This window comes from Narcine bancroftii, chromosome 11, assembly GCF_036971445.1.
Source record: "Narcine bancroftii isolate sNarBan1 chromosome 11, sNarBan1.hap1, whole genome shotgun sequence".
Taxonomy (NCBI): domain Eukaryota; kingdom Metazoa; phylum Chordata; class Chondrichthyes; order Torpediniformes; family Narcinidae; genus Narcine; species Narcine bancroftii.
In genome coordinates, this window is record NC_091479.1 from 75896801 (window position 1) to 75909733 (window position 12933).

At 42.3% G+C, this 12933-nt stretch overlaps 1 protein-coding gene across 2 annotated transcripts in view; it reads left to right on the plus strand.

Annotated features, from left to right (window-relative positions):
* The window catches only part of dnm1l (dynamin 1-like), a 57286-nt gene that overhangs the window by 26683 nt on the left and 17670 nt on the right, over positions 1–12933 (plus strand). For both annotated transcript variants that reach the window (XM_069903478.1, XM_069903480.1), the window contains 4 exons: positions 4839–4970; positions 5732–5938; positions 9834–9954; positions 12202–12357. In XM_069903478.1, the coding sequence (XP_069759579.1) occupies positions 4839–4970; positions 5732–5938; positions 9834–9954; positions 12202–12357 (616 nt within the window). The remainder of the gene's footprint in view (positions 1–4838; positions 4971–5731; positions 5939–9833; positions 9955–12201; positions 12358–12933) is intronic.

A 12933-nucleotide genomic window follows, 5' to 3' on the forward strand; every position in this document is an offset into this window, starting at 1 on the left:
GCGCTGACCGTGCCCATCTGCGGCTGATCTGTGTGGGACGTGTTGAGGCGAACGGATTGGAAGGTATGGGCATTGACAAGTCGCCTATCTCGGGGGGTCGACTAGGAGTCCGTGGGTGAGGAGGAAGTCGACACTCAGAATGGAGGTTGGGAGGGATGAAATGGTGAACCTCCACGAGAACCTCTGCTGGCCGATCTGGAAGTGGACGATCTTGTTACCATACGTTTGGATCTCCGTCGAATTGGCTGCATGGAGTGAGGTTCTCGAGGCCGGTTCCACGACTCGGTGGCTGTGGCCGGCATGACACTGATCTGGGCCCTGGTGTCGACGAGGGAGAGAAGACTGTGTTCTTGGCCAACCGCCGCAGCCATTAACAGCGGCCAGCCTGCTCGTTTCCCTGGAACGAGCAGGGCGGATGACACTTCCGAGCCTTGGCTTCCCACCACTGGTGGAAGAAGCAGAGGCCTGAAGTGGACGGCTTGCTTCTGGCTATGCTCTTTGAGGTCCTTGCAGGGTCCAAGTATTTTCCGCAGCGCTAGAGGAAGGCTTGACGTGGTCATGGCCGGGACTCATAACTTGCTGGACTGCTGAGCCCTCCAGGAATCGTTCAAGCCATAGCTCCTGAGCCTTTTGAGCACCGTCCTAGGGTCGTCGAAGCTCTCCTGGGACAGTAACGGCTGGACGTCTTTGGGCATATGGTCGAGGAAGATGCGCTCGAAGAGTGGGTAGTTGGTGTGATCACTCATGAATGTGAGCATCTCATCCATCAACATGATTGTTCTGTCTCCCAAGGCGTCGAAGTACAGCATCCAAGTGGCATGCTGGCACCTAGAGAGGCCGAGGGAGCCGGTGAGCACCCACTTGATGGTCCTGTGCTCATCTTCTGCGGGTGGGTGCTGAACGAGGTGCAGCACTCGTTTGGCGGTGGCCTGGTCCAGGGTGGCGACCACATGATAAAACTTGGTCGTATCTGATTAAATCTGGCTGAGGTGAAACTGAGCCTCTGCGTGGCTGAACCAGGTTTCAGGCTCCTGAACCCAGAAGTCAGGAAGCTTGATGGCTATAACGTTGATCGAAGAGTCGTTCATATCGGGTTCAAAGGTGTTTGAACCTGTTGGGGTCACCAATGTAGCGGCGGCTACTCTGCTTACTGAATGATCTCACAACCAGACGGGTTGAGTTCAGTGAGCAAAAACTCGTTCATTGAGGTCTACCTAGCTGGTCTTGTGCTCCCAGCCTGGACCTGGCTGAGAACTGTGCCGGGGGCCCTGACGTCGCCTGGGCGTCACGTGGGCCGCAAACTGCAGGCTTCTGAGCCTGGTGCCGAGGTTGGGGAGAAACCCCTGATGTCGCCATTTTGGCCGGCTGCCCAGCTGTGTGCGTGATATGCGGGGCCGGTTCGCCTGCCTAATGGTGTGCCGCCACAGTTCAATAAATAGTAGACACGAAGGGTTAGGGTGAGCAACTCATTAGTCATTCAGCAGTCTCACTGCCCGTGGGAAGAAGCTGTTCCTCAGCCTGGTGGTGCTGGCTCAGATACTCCTATATCTCTTTCCCAATGGGAAAGAGCGATAGCTCTGCAGCAACTGCACCACACAGCAAGAACGCTCTTGATAGAGCTCTTATAAAAAGTTGACATGATGGTGGCCGGTAGCCTTGCCCACTTCAGTCTTCTCAGGAAGTGCAGTCGTTGTTGCATTTTCCTGACGTGAGAAGATGTGTGTCCATGATATGTCACTTGTTATGTGGACTCCAAGGAACTTGGTATTCTCTATTCTCTCCACTACTGAGTTATTAATGTGCAGTGGAGGGTGGATGCTGCTGGTCCTCCTGAAGTCCATGATCATGTCCTCCTTCTTGTCCAGATTGAGACTCTGGTTGATATTCTCTTACCATATCACGAGATTTTCCAGTGTGGCGTCTATTGTGTCATCTGCAAACTTGATGACTCTGTTGGAGCTGGATCTGGCGATGCAATCATGGGTCGGTAGCGTGAACAGGATCGGGCTCAGTACACAGCTCTGAGGTCCTCCAGTGCTCAGCTGACGGTGTTTGACATTCTGCTGCCGACCTGGACAGTCTTGTGATCTTTCTGTCAGGAAATCCAGAATCCACTTACAGAGAGGAGTGTTGAGTCCCAACGAGGACCTGCTTCTCTAGCAGCTCTGGGGAATGATCGTATTAAACGCCAAGCTGAAGTTATTAACAGCTGCCTAGTGTATGAGGGGTCATTCTCCAGGTGGGTCAGGACAGAGTGGAGAGACAAGGTTGTAGCATCATCAGTGAAGCAATTTCTTTGATAGGCAAATTTGAAATAGGCCCAATGTTACTGGGAGGTGCGCTTTGGTGCATGCCATCACCATACGCTGAAAGCATTTCATAATGATGGAGGTCAGTGTCATGGGGCAGTAGTTATTTGAGGCTGTTGCCTTATTTGGTACCGGGATGATGGTGGCTGTCTTGAAACCCAAGGGAAAGATGAACTGCTGCAGAGACGTGTTGAGGATGTTCATAAGGATCTCCATTAGTTGATTGGTGCAGTCCTTGAGTACCCAATGAGGTCAGTTTCTGGTTCCGCACCTTGTGTGGGTACAGCATGGATAAGGGTTCTCCTCATCTCAGTCGCCATTATGCAGGGGGCCTGTTCATCAAGAGACACTGAGCTTTCTTTGGAGTTGTATACTGTTCCTGCTGTTAAATACAGAGATAATCTTGTGTTACAGCAGGTGATTCCATTGGAAATTATCAGAGGTGGTACCAAGCCACTCTTTTTGATAGAATTTACTCCACTGGGTTCTTGCATATGTGCTCTTGGTGTCATATTTTTCTTTTATACACCAAATACTGATTCATCAGATTGGGGAAGCTGCTGAATCGTTTCCTTACCTATGTGAAATCTGATGCCATGAACCTTCACCAGACTGAAGAATCATATTCTGCAGTATACAGGCCACTGAGTTGATCACACCAATTTTCTATTACCACCATACAGTGAAGAGGATCCTGGCAGATCTTCAATTCAAGAACTTACTCAGGAGCTTTGATGGAGGAGACATAGAATCTGTCTAATAATCAAACCTTGGTTGAGATGTTGCATGACTAACCTGTTGGACTCCTTTCCAGTTTAAAAGTTGTCCATATGCTTGCATGTCTAATGTTGCATATAGCCCAAACCATAGTGGATTTCCCATCTTAAGGTCATTAGTTGCAAGCAGAGCTTTCAATGGTCATGCAAGTCTTTAGTTTTCTACAGTTTTAAGAAATTCAACTGAATAGAAATTCCCCAGACTAAAGAATTTGGTTTAGACCACTGGGTTACTTGCTCCTTTGACCTTTCTAACTGAATGTTACAATGAAGATCATTACATGAGGCAGCAACTAGAATATTAAAAATATTTTTAAAATGAGAAACATTTGTTGGGGAACCTTGAACTTCTGCAACTTCTTCAAAAGGAGTAGCCGACTACAGTTACAGATAACTTTTAAAACTTGATTGCCACAGTTTGTGATTTGAATATCTTGATTTCGATCACCACGTTGGGTGTTGAGTGAATCTTAATTTCAAATGAGATAGTCTGGGCAGGAGAAAAGAAAAAGAGGAAGTATGTGAGAAAGAGAGAGCAATCCTGTAAGGTTTGAGATTCAACATAATGCCTGCACTCTTGAGCCTGCTAAGCTCCTTATCTAAGTCATGTATTTACATCTCCATGGGGAGAGACCAGCAAAAGAAGGGAATGATCCTGGGCCTCTTCAATAGCTGCTTTGTAGAATGGGGTTAACCCGGCAATTTGCCTGGTTAGCACCTCACTCAAAAGGCAGCTTGAAAGGATACGATCCTGTCAATGGACTCCAAAATCATCCGGGTCCCTGCCCTACCTCCGAGGTGGTCAGGGAACCCAGTTAACCTTACCTAGGTTCCGTCCACCGGTGGCTTGAAAACAAAAATTGTTGACCCAGGAACCTCTGCTGGTGTCTGCCATGATTGTTGGGGGGGTGGGGGGGGGAGAGGAGTCGCTGCCGTGGTGGTGGGGGGGGGGGGGGAGTGAGGTCGCTGACATGGGGTGAGAGGTCGCTGCCAGCGGGTGGGGGGAGTGGCAGATGGGTTGCTGCGATTGGCGGGGGCAGAGGGGTCGGCTGCCATGAGGTGGGGGGAGCGCCATTGATGGTTTGGGGGGGCGACTGACAGCTGGTGGGGGGGACAGGGGAGACTGACCACCAATGGTTTGCATGATGCGTCACCTACTGAATCATTGCGGGGGCGGAATCCCCCTTAAATCGCCACGTTGGCGATTTACTGGGTTGATTTTTTTTAAACCCCTCCAAAGCTTGAAAGATGCTGGAAGCACCTTTAGCCCGCTAATCGCATCTGGGTCCCTGGTGGGACCTAGGTGAAGCAGTATAAAAATGTCTATTGTGACTGCTTAAATTGGCCAAAACTTGGGAGCAGATTACCAATTCATTATCACTCCTGGGAAGGTATTTTGTTTCTCCCTTCCCTTGCTTTGCTAGAAAAAAAATCCTTTCTACATTTTGTGAAACAGTCACTCTGTGTTACTTCCCATATCCTTGCAACACTATTCTGGAACTGAAAAACCTTGAACACGAAAAAGAATAATAAATGCAAAATGTGTGCTTGGTTATAGGGAAACATGTTTTATAACCATATTAGTGGAGTCATTGTGGAATTTTAACAGAAATATGTTGACAACATGGAAAGTCACAGCGAGCCATGACTGGAATTTATTGATTTGTTTTGCATATCACAGTTTCAAGTACAAATAGAAATTTTTCAGAGGTGCGCTAATTGCTGTATTTAAAAATATCTGTGTGTTCTTTAGGAGTCAACTGGATATCAACAATAAGAAAGATGTGGCAGATGCTTTAAAGGATGAACATGCATTTCTACAGAAGAAATACCCCTCACTTGCTAACAGGAATGGAACCAAGTATCTAGCCAAAACTTTGAATAGGTAATATTTTGTTGAACTGACATATCTAACAAAAGGGTACAACATGTAAAATCCATTCTTTGGTGTGTTATATTTTGGAGGTAATTCTTCTGCCCGTGCACTGAACAGTCACTCTTTATTGAACACAAGTAGTACTTGTTAAAGTTCACCAAAGTAAACATGACCAAATATTGTCCTGTTAATAAACTTGGTAGCCACATTGATGTAGATGTCAGGGATATTTCCACAATATTTGACTGTAATTACACTGCATTTTTCTGAATAAGTTATTCTGTGTTTGTTGGGAGAATTTGCTCTATTTTTGATGAACTTTGCAGAGAATTGACATGTTGTACAGTTTGTGTACATCATACGTACTTCTTGATTTCTAACTCTTTGGCTGGTGCAGTTAATAAATAGTTCATCTGTTATTAAATATCTTCCTTAATTTTAAAAGTGATACCATGTACATTTCCATTTTTCACCTTTTCCCACAACTTCGTATAGCTGTTGCAGGCCACATTTCAGCCAGTTCTCCAAAAAGTATAGTTAGCTCGATTTTAAATATCAGTTTTTTGAGAAGCTTGTATTTACTCTTGATAACTAGCTGCCCAAGCTGCAACTTCAATGGATGATACAGTTAGGTGTTCTAACTACAAAGCCTAGTGCAAGTGTACTGGGATTTTGGTCGGATACAAGTCAAATAGGATGTTTCATTTTATTTGTAATAATTGTGTAATTCAAATTTTCAGAGGAAATACTCATTTTTGTTACTTTTTCAGATTGCTCATGCATCATATCAGAGATTGCTTGCCAGAGCTTAAGACCAGGATAAATGTGCTGGCAGCTCAATACCAATCTTTACTGAACAGTTATGGTGAACCAGTAGAGGACAAGAGTGCCACTCTTCTGCAACTCATTACCAAGTTTGCAGCCGAGTATTGTCAGACAATTGAAGGAACAGCAAAATACATTGAAACTTCAGAACTGTGAGAATGCTGCTATTTGGTTATCTTGTACATTCAATATAATTGTTAATGCTTTGTAGCTTCTGTTTGCTATCTTCCACAGTGTTATTAATTGCAAAACTTGATGGAAAGTAGTTTATATACCCTTTAGCATTTTATTCATTTATAGAATTTGAAGTTGCTAGCTAAAATTACATTTATTACACATTCTTGTTTGTCTTTGAGGAGGTTATGCTTAACAGCTCCTTTGAACCTAATGGTTATATTCCAATGGTGAAGAAATTCCCTGGGAATGATAAGGAAAAATGAAACTATTTTGGCCCCAACTTGATGAAGGAATGTTGATATAGGGAGAAACAAGAAATCTGCAGATGCTATGATTGTAAATGTTGGAGAAACTCAGCAAGTCAAACGGTGTTCTTTATGTAAGGGCAGCATGGTTGGCACAGTGGTTAGTGCAACACTGTTACGGTGCCAGCGACCTGGGTTCGAATTTGGCACTATCTGTAAGGAGTTTGTACGTTCTCCCCATGTATGTGTGGGTGCTTTCGTTTCTTTTCATCCTTCAAAATATACGTGGGGTTGTAGGTTAATTGGGATATTTGGGCAGCATGCTGGCATTTTCTCATACTTTGACGAAGGACAGAAGTCCGAAAGGTCAGTTATGTATCTGCCTTTGCTACATAAAGGACACTGTTTGATCTGCTGAAGTTCTCCAGCATCCTGTGTCCAAACCATTGACAACCCAAGCTCCAGATCCGAACCTCCGACACGATCGTGGGATCTCAATTTAAAAACCACTGTTGCCTCCCTCAATGTGCCTTTCAAAGCCCTTGCAGAACTGACGGCAGTCGACTGGGCTGCTGGACCTATCGGGATCGCTGCATCTCTGCTCCCTCATTATCCGCGGGTCCACAGCACTGCCACTACAGCAGCTCCAGCAGCGCCGCCATCTTTGGGCCTCCCTGTCTCTATAACCCCCTCTAGTCTCTTACACTCCTCCTTGTCTCTGTAAGCCCCCCATTTTGGTCCTCAGCACTCTTCCATGTCTCAACATCTCTCCAACCGGATACTAGTAACATGGAGTTCTCTTATTTTCATAGGCCTCTCTTCTCCATCCCTCTGTCTCCTTTCCTCCAGCTCTCCACACCTTTCCTCCATTCATAGAGCTATCCCCTCCCAATATCACTTCTCAGCATTTTTATCTTATGCTACCCATATCCTTCTATAATCTCTTGCCTGTGCACCTTCCCCTGACCCACCCCCTACTAGTTTATTCAGGTGCCTGCCTTGTTTTAGCTTATAACTTGATGAAGAGCTCACCACCAAAACATTGGTTATGTCTTTCTATCATAAAGAATGCTCTGAACATTTGATATAGTTCAGTTTAGGATCTCGTGGACATCTTTGTTCTAGCACGTGTTCAGCTTCTTCAATGTTTTTGGAGCAGTAATCATGCAGGGAAGTGAGAAGATTCCAGTATAACCTGACATGCTTTGTAGATTGAAGGCTCTGGGGAATCAGAAGCTAGTCACCAACAGCCTCTGAACTGCTCTTGTCATCACAGTACTGTATGTACGTGCTTGGCCCAGTGAAGCTTTTCTTGTTATTTAGGGATGTATATTTAAGTTCCAAGGTGTGGTTTTAACGAATAGCAAAAATGAGTTTGAACTGGCCCACGACACCTGAACAACTTACGCTGAAAGTTCAGAAGATTATAGAAAACAAGAGACTTCAAGTCACTTAGTTTAACATTTGTCAGTTTAAGGGAGGACATTTTAAGGGACTGGAGAATAAGATAATTGAGTGAAGACAGCATTGTTTTATAAAAGATATATCATGTTTGACCAATTTATTGGCTTTTTCTGAGGAAGTAACACGAAGTAACAGATGTACTGTATTTTGGGTGCGCCAGTACCACTTCCGTTTTTTCTACCTCAGTTGTGTAGCATTTCAGTTTTCGGAACCAAGCCCATCCATTTACAAAGAAGTGTGAAATTGATGGCTTCTCCCAGCTCATGCAAAGGTTGCAATCCCCAGGTGGGTCTCAAGACAAAGTCTTGTCATTTGGGTATTTTGCAGTCTAACTCAGACCTCTAGTTATCTTGTGCAACTTTAATAGTAGCCAACTCTACGACCACAACCTGCCTTTGAGCCTTATTGGAATTGACTTTCTAATTTAGATGGGTTATATGATTTTTCAAAGATCTGGAGATTGGCGTATTGTGTGATTAAAATATTAAACTGTCTATTTTTATAAAAATTTAGACCTACATCACGGTAACAGGCCATTTTGGCCCACAAGTCTGTGGTGCCCAATTTACACCTCATTAACCTACACCCCTGGTACATTTTGAACAGTGGGACGAAACCAGAGCCCATGGAGAAAACCCACGCAGACTCATGAGAACAATCAAACTCCTTACGGATAGCATGGGATTCGAACCCAGGTCCAGTCCCAATCACTGGCACTGTAAAGGCATTGTGCTAACCGCTACGCCAACAGTACTGCCCTGGAGAGAGTGGCAGGAGAGATTTCAAAGCTCTGAAATGCAAAACGATCTGTGTGCCTTAGTGCATAATTTGCAAAAGACTTGTACACAAAAAGCAAACAGAATGTTGTCATTTATCACCAGAGGGGTTGAAATCAAAAATAGGAGGATTGTTTCAGTTTTATAGTACACTGGTGAAACTACATCTGGAGCACTGTGTGTTAGTAGATTTCTGGTTCTCTGTTTGCAACCACAGAGAGCTCCCAGTGATCAACTATTTCAATTCTGTGTCACCCTCCTGAGCTCATGTGTCCATCTATGGTCTTGTGTACTATCCCACCCTGACCACCTGCAGATTGGACGAACAACATCTTATTTTCTATCTGGTCACTCTTCAGCCATGTGGCATTAACATGGACTTTACTGCCTTCCACTAAACCTATTATCTCCTGCCTTTACCACTTCCCTCCCCCCAACTCTCAGTTTATTATACTTTGATGAAGGCCTCAACCCCGAAACATCTGTTGTGTATCTTCACCATTACTACATAAAGGGCACTGTTTGATCTGCTGAGCTTCTCCAGAATTTTTTTTAACTTCTGGTTTAAGGAAGGTCGTTAATGCATGGGAAGCAGTTCATTAGATGATACTAGCACTGGGTAATTTAGTTCTAAGAAAATGTTGTCTTGGCTATGCATCTATCAGCTAGAATTTAGAAGAGTGGAAGCGTGAAAGGTAACTTTTATGGAACAATAATCACAAAAGGTTGGTCTAGCAAATGCAATATGTAATCAAGAAAGCAAATAGGATGTTTGCCTTCATTGCTAGAGGGATTACATTTGATATCAGGGAGGTTCTGCTGTAACTTAAAAGGTACTGGTGAGGCTGTATCAAAAATATTGAAGTTCTAGACTCCTTACTTGAGAAGGGAATACTGGTTTTGGAAGTTGTACAGAGGAAGCAAACACCAGGTCGATTCTGGAGATGATGGGGTTAGCCTCTGGCTTGGATTAGTTTAGCAGAGTGAAGCCTGCAGAATACATTGAATGAGTAATCTAATTAAAATTCTGTTGATGTTTGGATTAATATGTGCAGGCCACAATTTTGTGTAAGAAAGTAATTTTCAAGACTGAGATGACGGCAGGGTAATGGGACTAGCTGATTACTCGTGCTCAAAGCTAAATTTTTACAGCACAAGGAGAACATTTTTCCTTATTAGATGGTGATTGGTACTTTTTTTTAAGCTTGAATTAGATAGTCACTAATCAGAAGTATATTCTGCATGACCATTATAGCCCGTAACACAGACATTTACTCTTGTGTCAATACATAGAAAATTGTGTTCAGTTGATTGTACAATGTATATGGCGTTTATGATATTTATCAGTGAGAAGCACCTAACTATTTTTTTAATATTCTTTCCAGTTGTGGTGGAGCAAGAATATGTTACATTTTTCATGAAACATTTGGACGTACTTTGGAATCTGTAGATGCATTGGGTGGACTCAATACTATTGACATTCTCACTGCAATTAGAAATGCCACTGTGAGTAGTTAGAACACATTTGTGAACAATCATTAAGGAAAACTTTTTGTACACTTTTGTAGAAAACATGGTTATCGACATGTGCAATGAAACAAGAATATAATGCAAATTAACACGTAATATTATTGATGAGACACAAAAATTCTCCCTCTATTAATGGACAAGAACTTGAGAAGATCGGAATATATGTATCAAGGTTGCTTCCCTGTCATAACATCTGTCACATTGGAGATTTGGATTGGGAAATATATGGGATAATTTGTCTTTAGAAATGCAAGTCCGATGTACAACCTCGAACATAGGAACATAGGAAGTAGGAACAGGAGTAGGCCAAAAATGGCCCATCGAGCCTGCTCCGCCATTCAATACGATCATGGCTGATCTAATTTATGACCTAACTCCACCTACCTGCCTTCTCCCCTTATCCCCTAATCATGTAAAAATTTATCTAACTGAATTTTAAATATGTTTAATGAGGCAGCCTCAACCACTTCCCTGGTTGGAGAATTCCAAACATTCACTACTCTCTGGGAAAAACTATTTTTACTCATCTCTGTCCTAAATCTACTCCCCCGAATCTTGAGACTGTGTCCTCTCGTTTTAGTTTCCCCAGCCAGCTCAAAAAACCTTCCTACATCTATCCTATCCATACCCTTCATAATCCTATATGTTTCTATAAGATCTCCTCTCATTCTTCTGAATTCGAGCGAATACAATCCTAGATTATTTAATCTTTCATCATAAGTCAACCCCTTCATCCCAGGGATCAACCTAGTAAACCTCGAACTGAATAAGAGAATGTCGAGCACATAATGAAGCAGAATTAACCAATTTATGAATCAAATCCCAATTTTTGTCTGAAATGCAAAACTGTAGATCAAGCTCCTATGCTCTTTTAATCTTAATGAGGGAATCCTGACACGATTTTGAAACCATATCATATATAAAGGTTATGAAACCCTTCTGGGTTGGATTCACAAGCCATGGGAAAACTTGGTAATTCGACCAGTAAACAAAATTTCATATCTGCAAGTATCTAAAAAAAAAAGATTTTTGGTAAATTAAACTTAGCTGATAACTGTTCTAAAGCACAAGACAACTGTCAACAAAGTAGTCTCGAAAGCATTGAATACTATTATCATACCAATTGACATAAAAAAGGAGGAAATGCATAATTAGATATAAAACTTGATAAGAAAAAACCTTTTAAACCAAAAAATTTCCTGTATTGAAACCAGATACACAAGGAATGTTTTACTATAGTACATCATTCTGTTAACTTTAGCAAAAGAAAAGGAAGGCTACTTTTAAAAAGGATAAAACAGAAAACTTGTCAGCTGACCTCAATTCCAAAGAGACCCAAACTGGACGGTCCAATCTGTTAAAATATTGAATCCAAAACAAGATAAAACGTATATCGATTGTCCAGAAATAGTATCTAAAATTTGGCAATGCCAAGCCTCCACTCCTCTTAGATCTCTGCAAGTGAGGCTTATTCGGCCAGCTTTGTTTGGAGTGTTAGATGATATTAACGAGCTATTTTCATCAGATTGTCAAGTCATACTATTTACAACTCTTATGGCACAAAGAACTATCCTACTTAGATGGAGATCCTGTTCCACCCACTAGCACTCAGTGGTTATTTCATGTCTTGCCTTAATTTAGAAAAGATCAGGTGTTCTACGTTGTACGCTAACTCTAATTTTCATCAAATTTGGAGTCCTTTTCTGGACTATCTTTTGTGCTCATTAAATCTGTGTCTCTTGATTATTGAATGTATTTATTTATGTGTGCTTGTTTTATAAAACTCTAAAAATATTGAAATAGAAGAATATAAATGCAGATGATGGAAATCCAGCTTTCAATTCCTTTGACCTGCAATTTTTCTGGGTCCACCTGCCTGTCTCAGGATCTGGCAGATTAGAAGCCTGCTTAGTTGAGGAAACTAGGTACAAGGGTGCATTGGTGGTGAGGTCCTGGAAAACTTGGCCTTTTACTGCATTGCCCAGATTGTAAATTGTTTGCTTTGTTTGTTTCCTTTTGTAATGTGTTGGTTTTTTTAAGGATGATACTTTATCTGCCATCTTAATTATTTACTTCAGATCCACCTGGCAGCATCCTTCTTAGAAAGATTGGACATGGGAGAGAGTCTGCTGCATTTGTTTTCAAGTTCTGTTTATAACTTTTGATACAAATATTCTTGTGTTTCTGGAGGAATAAGATGCTAATTCAATCTGTTGTATTTAGGGTCCACGTCCAGCACTCTTTGTTCCTGAAATCTCTTTTGAGTTGTTAGTGAAACGACAGATAAAGCGACTAGAGGAACCCAGCTTGCGATGTGTTGAACTGGTACATGAAGAAATGCAAAGGATTATACAGCATTGCAGCACTTATAGCACACAGGTACACAAGCATCTCCATTATTCTATTGTGTTCCAAGCTGTTACTTAAAGAATGGTTATCAGAATATCACTTCGGAGAGCCTCATTGAGAATTGATGTATGTGGAGACGTCACATTATGCCGTGTGGGACAAGCCTTACGGCTCCCGTGAAACTTAATTCTAAAAAAAAATGCCTATTTGTAAAGTTTTTATTAAGTCAAAATATTTTAAAGTAATTATAAAACAGTTAACTATCCTTTAACTATGTCGCCAAAAAAAGAAAAAGCCTCTAACTATAACTACAAGACCTAAATATAAGAAAAAAGAAGTTGGGCTCCTCCAGAGCTGTCTTCCTGTCAACTGCAAAGATGGCACTGGTGGAAAACTCGAAACTGTTTCTTTCACATGCGTGGTACAAATGAACATCAAACTATGAAAGGAACAGTCCAGCATGTCAACCTCAGAACCTGAAGGTGATACTACCCTAGTGAAAGAAGCTTCAGAAGAGTCTAAAAGTGATCAAAATGTGTCAAGTTCAGAAGCGGAACAAATAAGAGGCAAGAAAACAGATGTCTGTGGTGGAGCTTTGATAAGAGT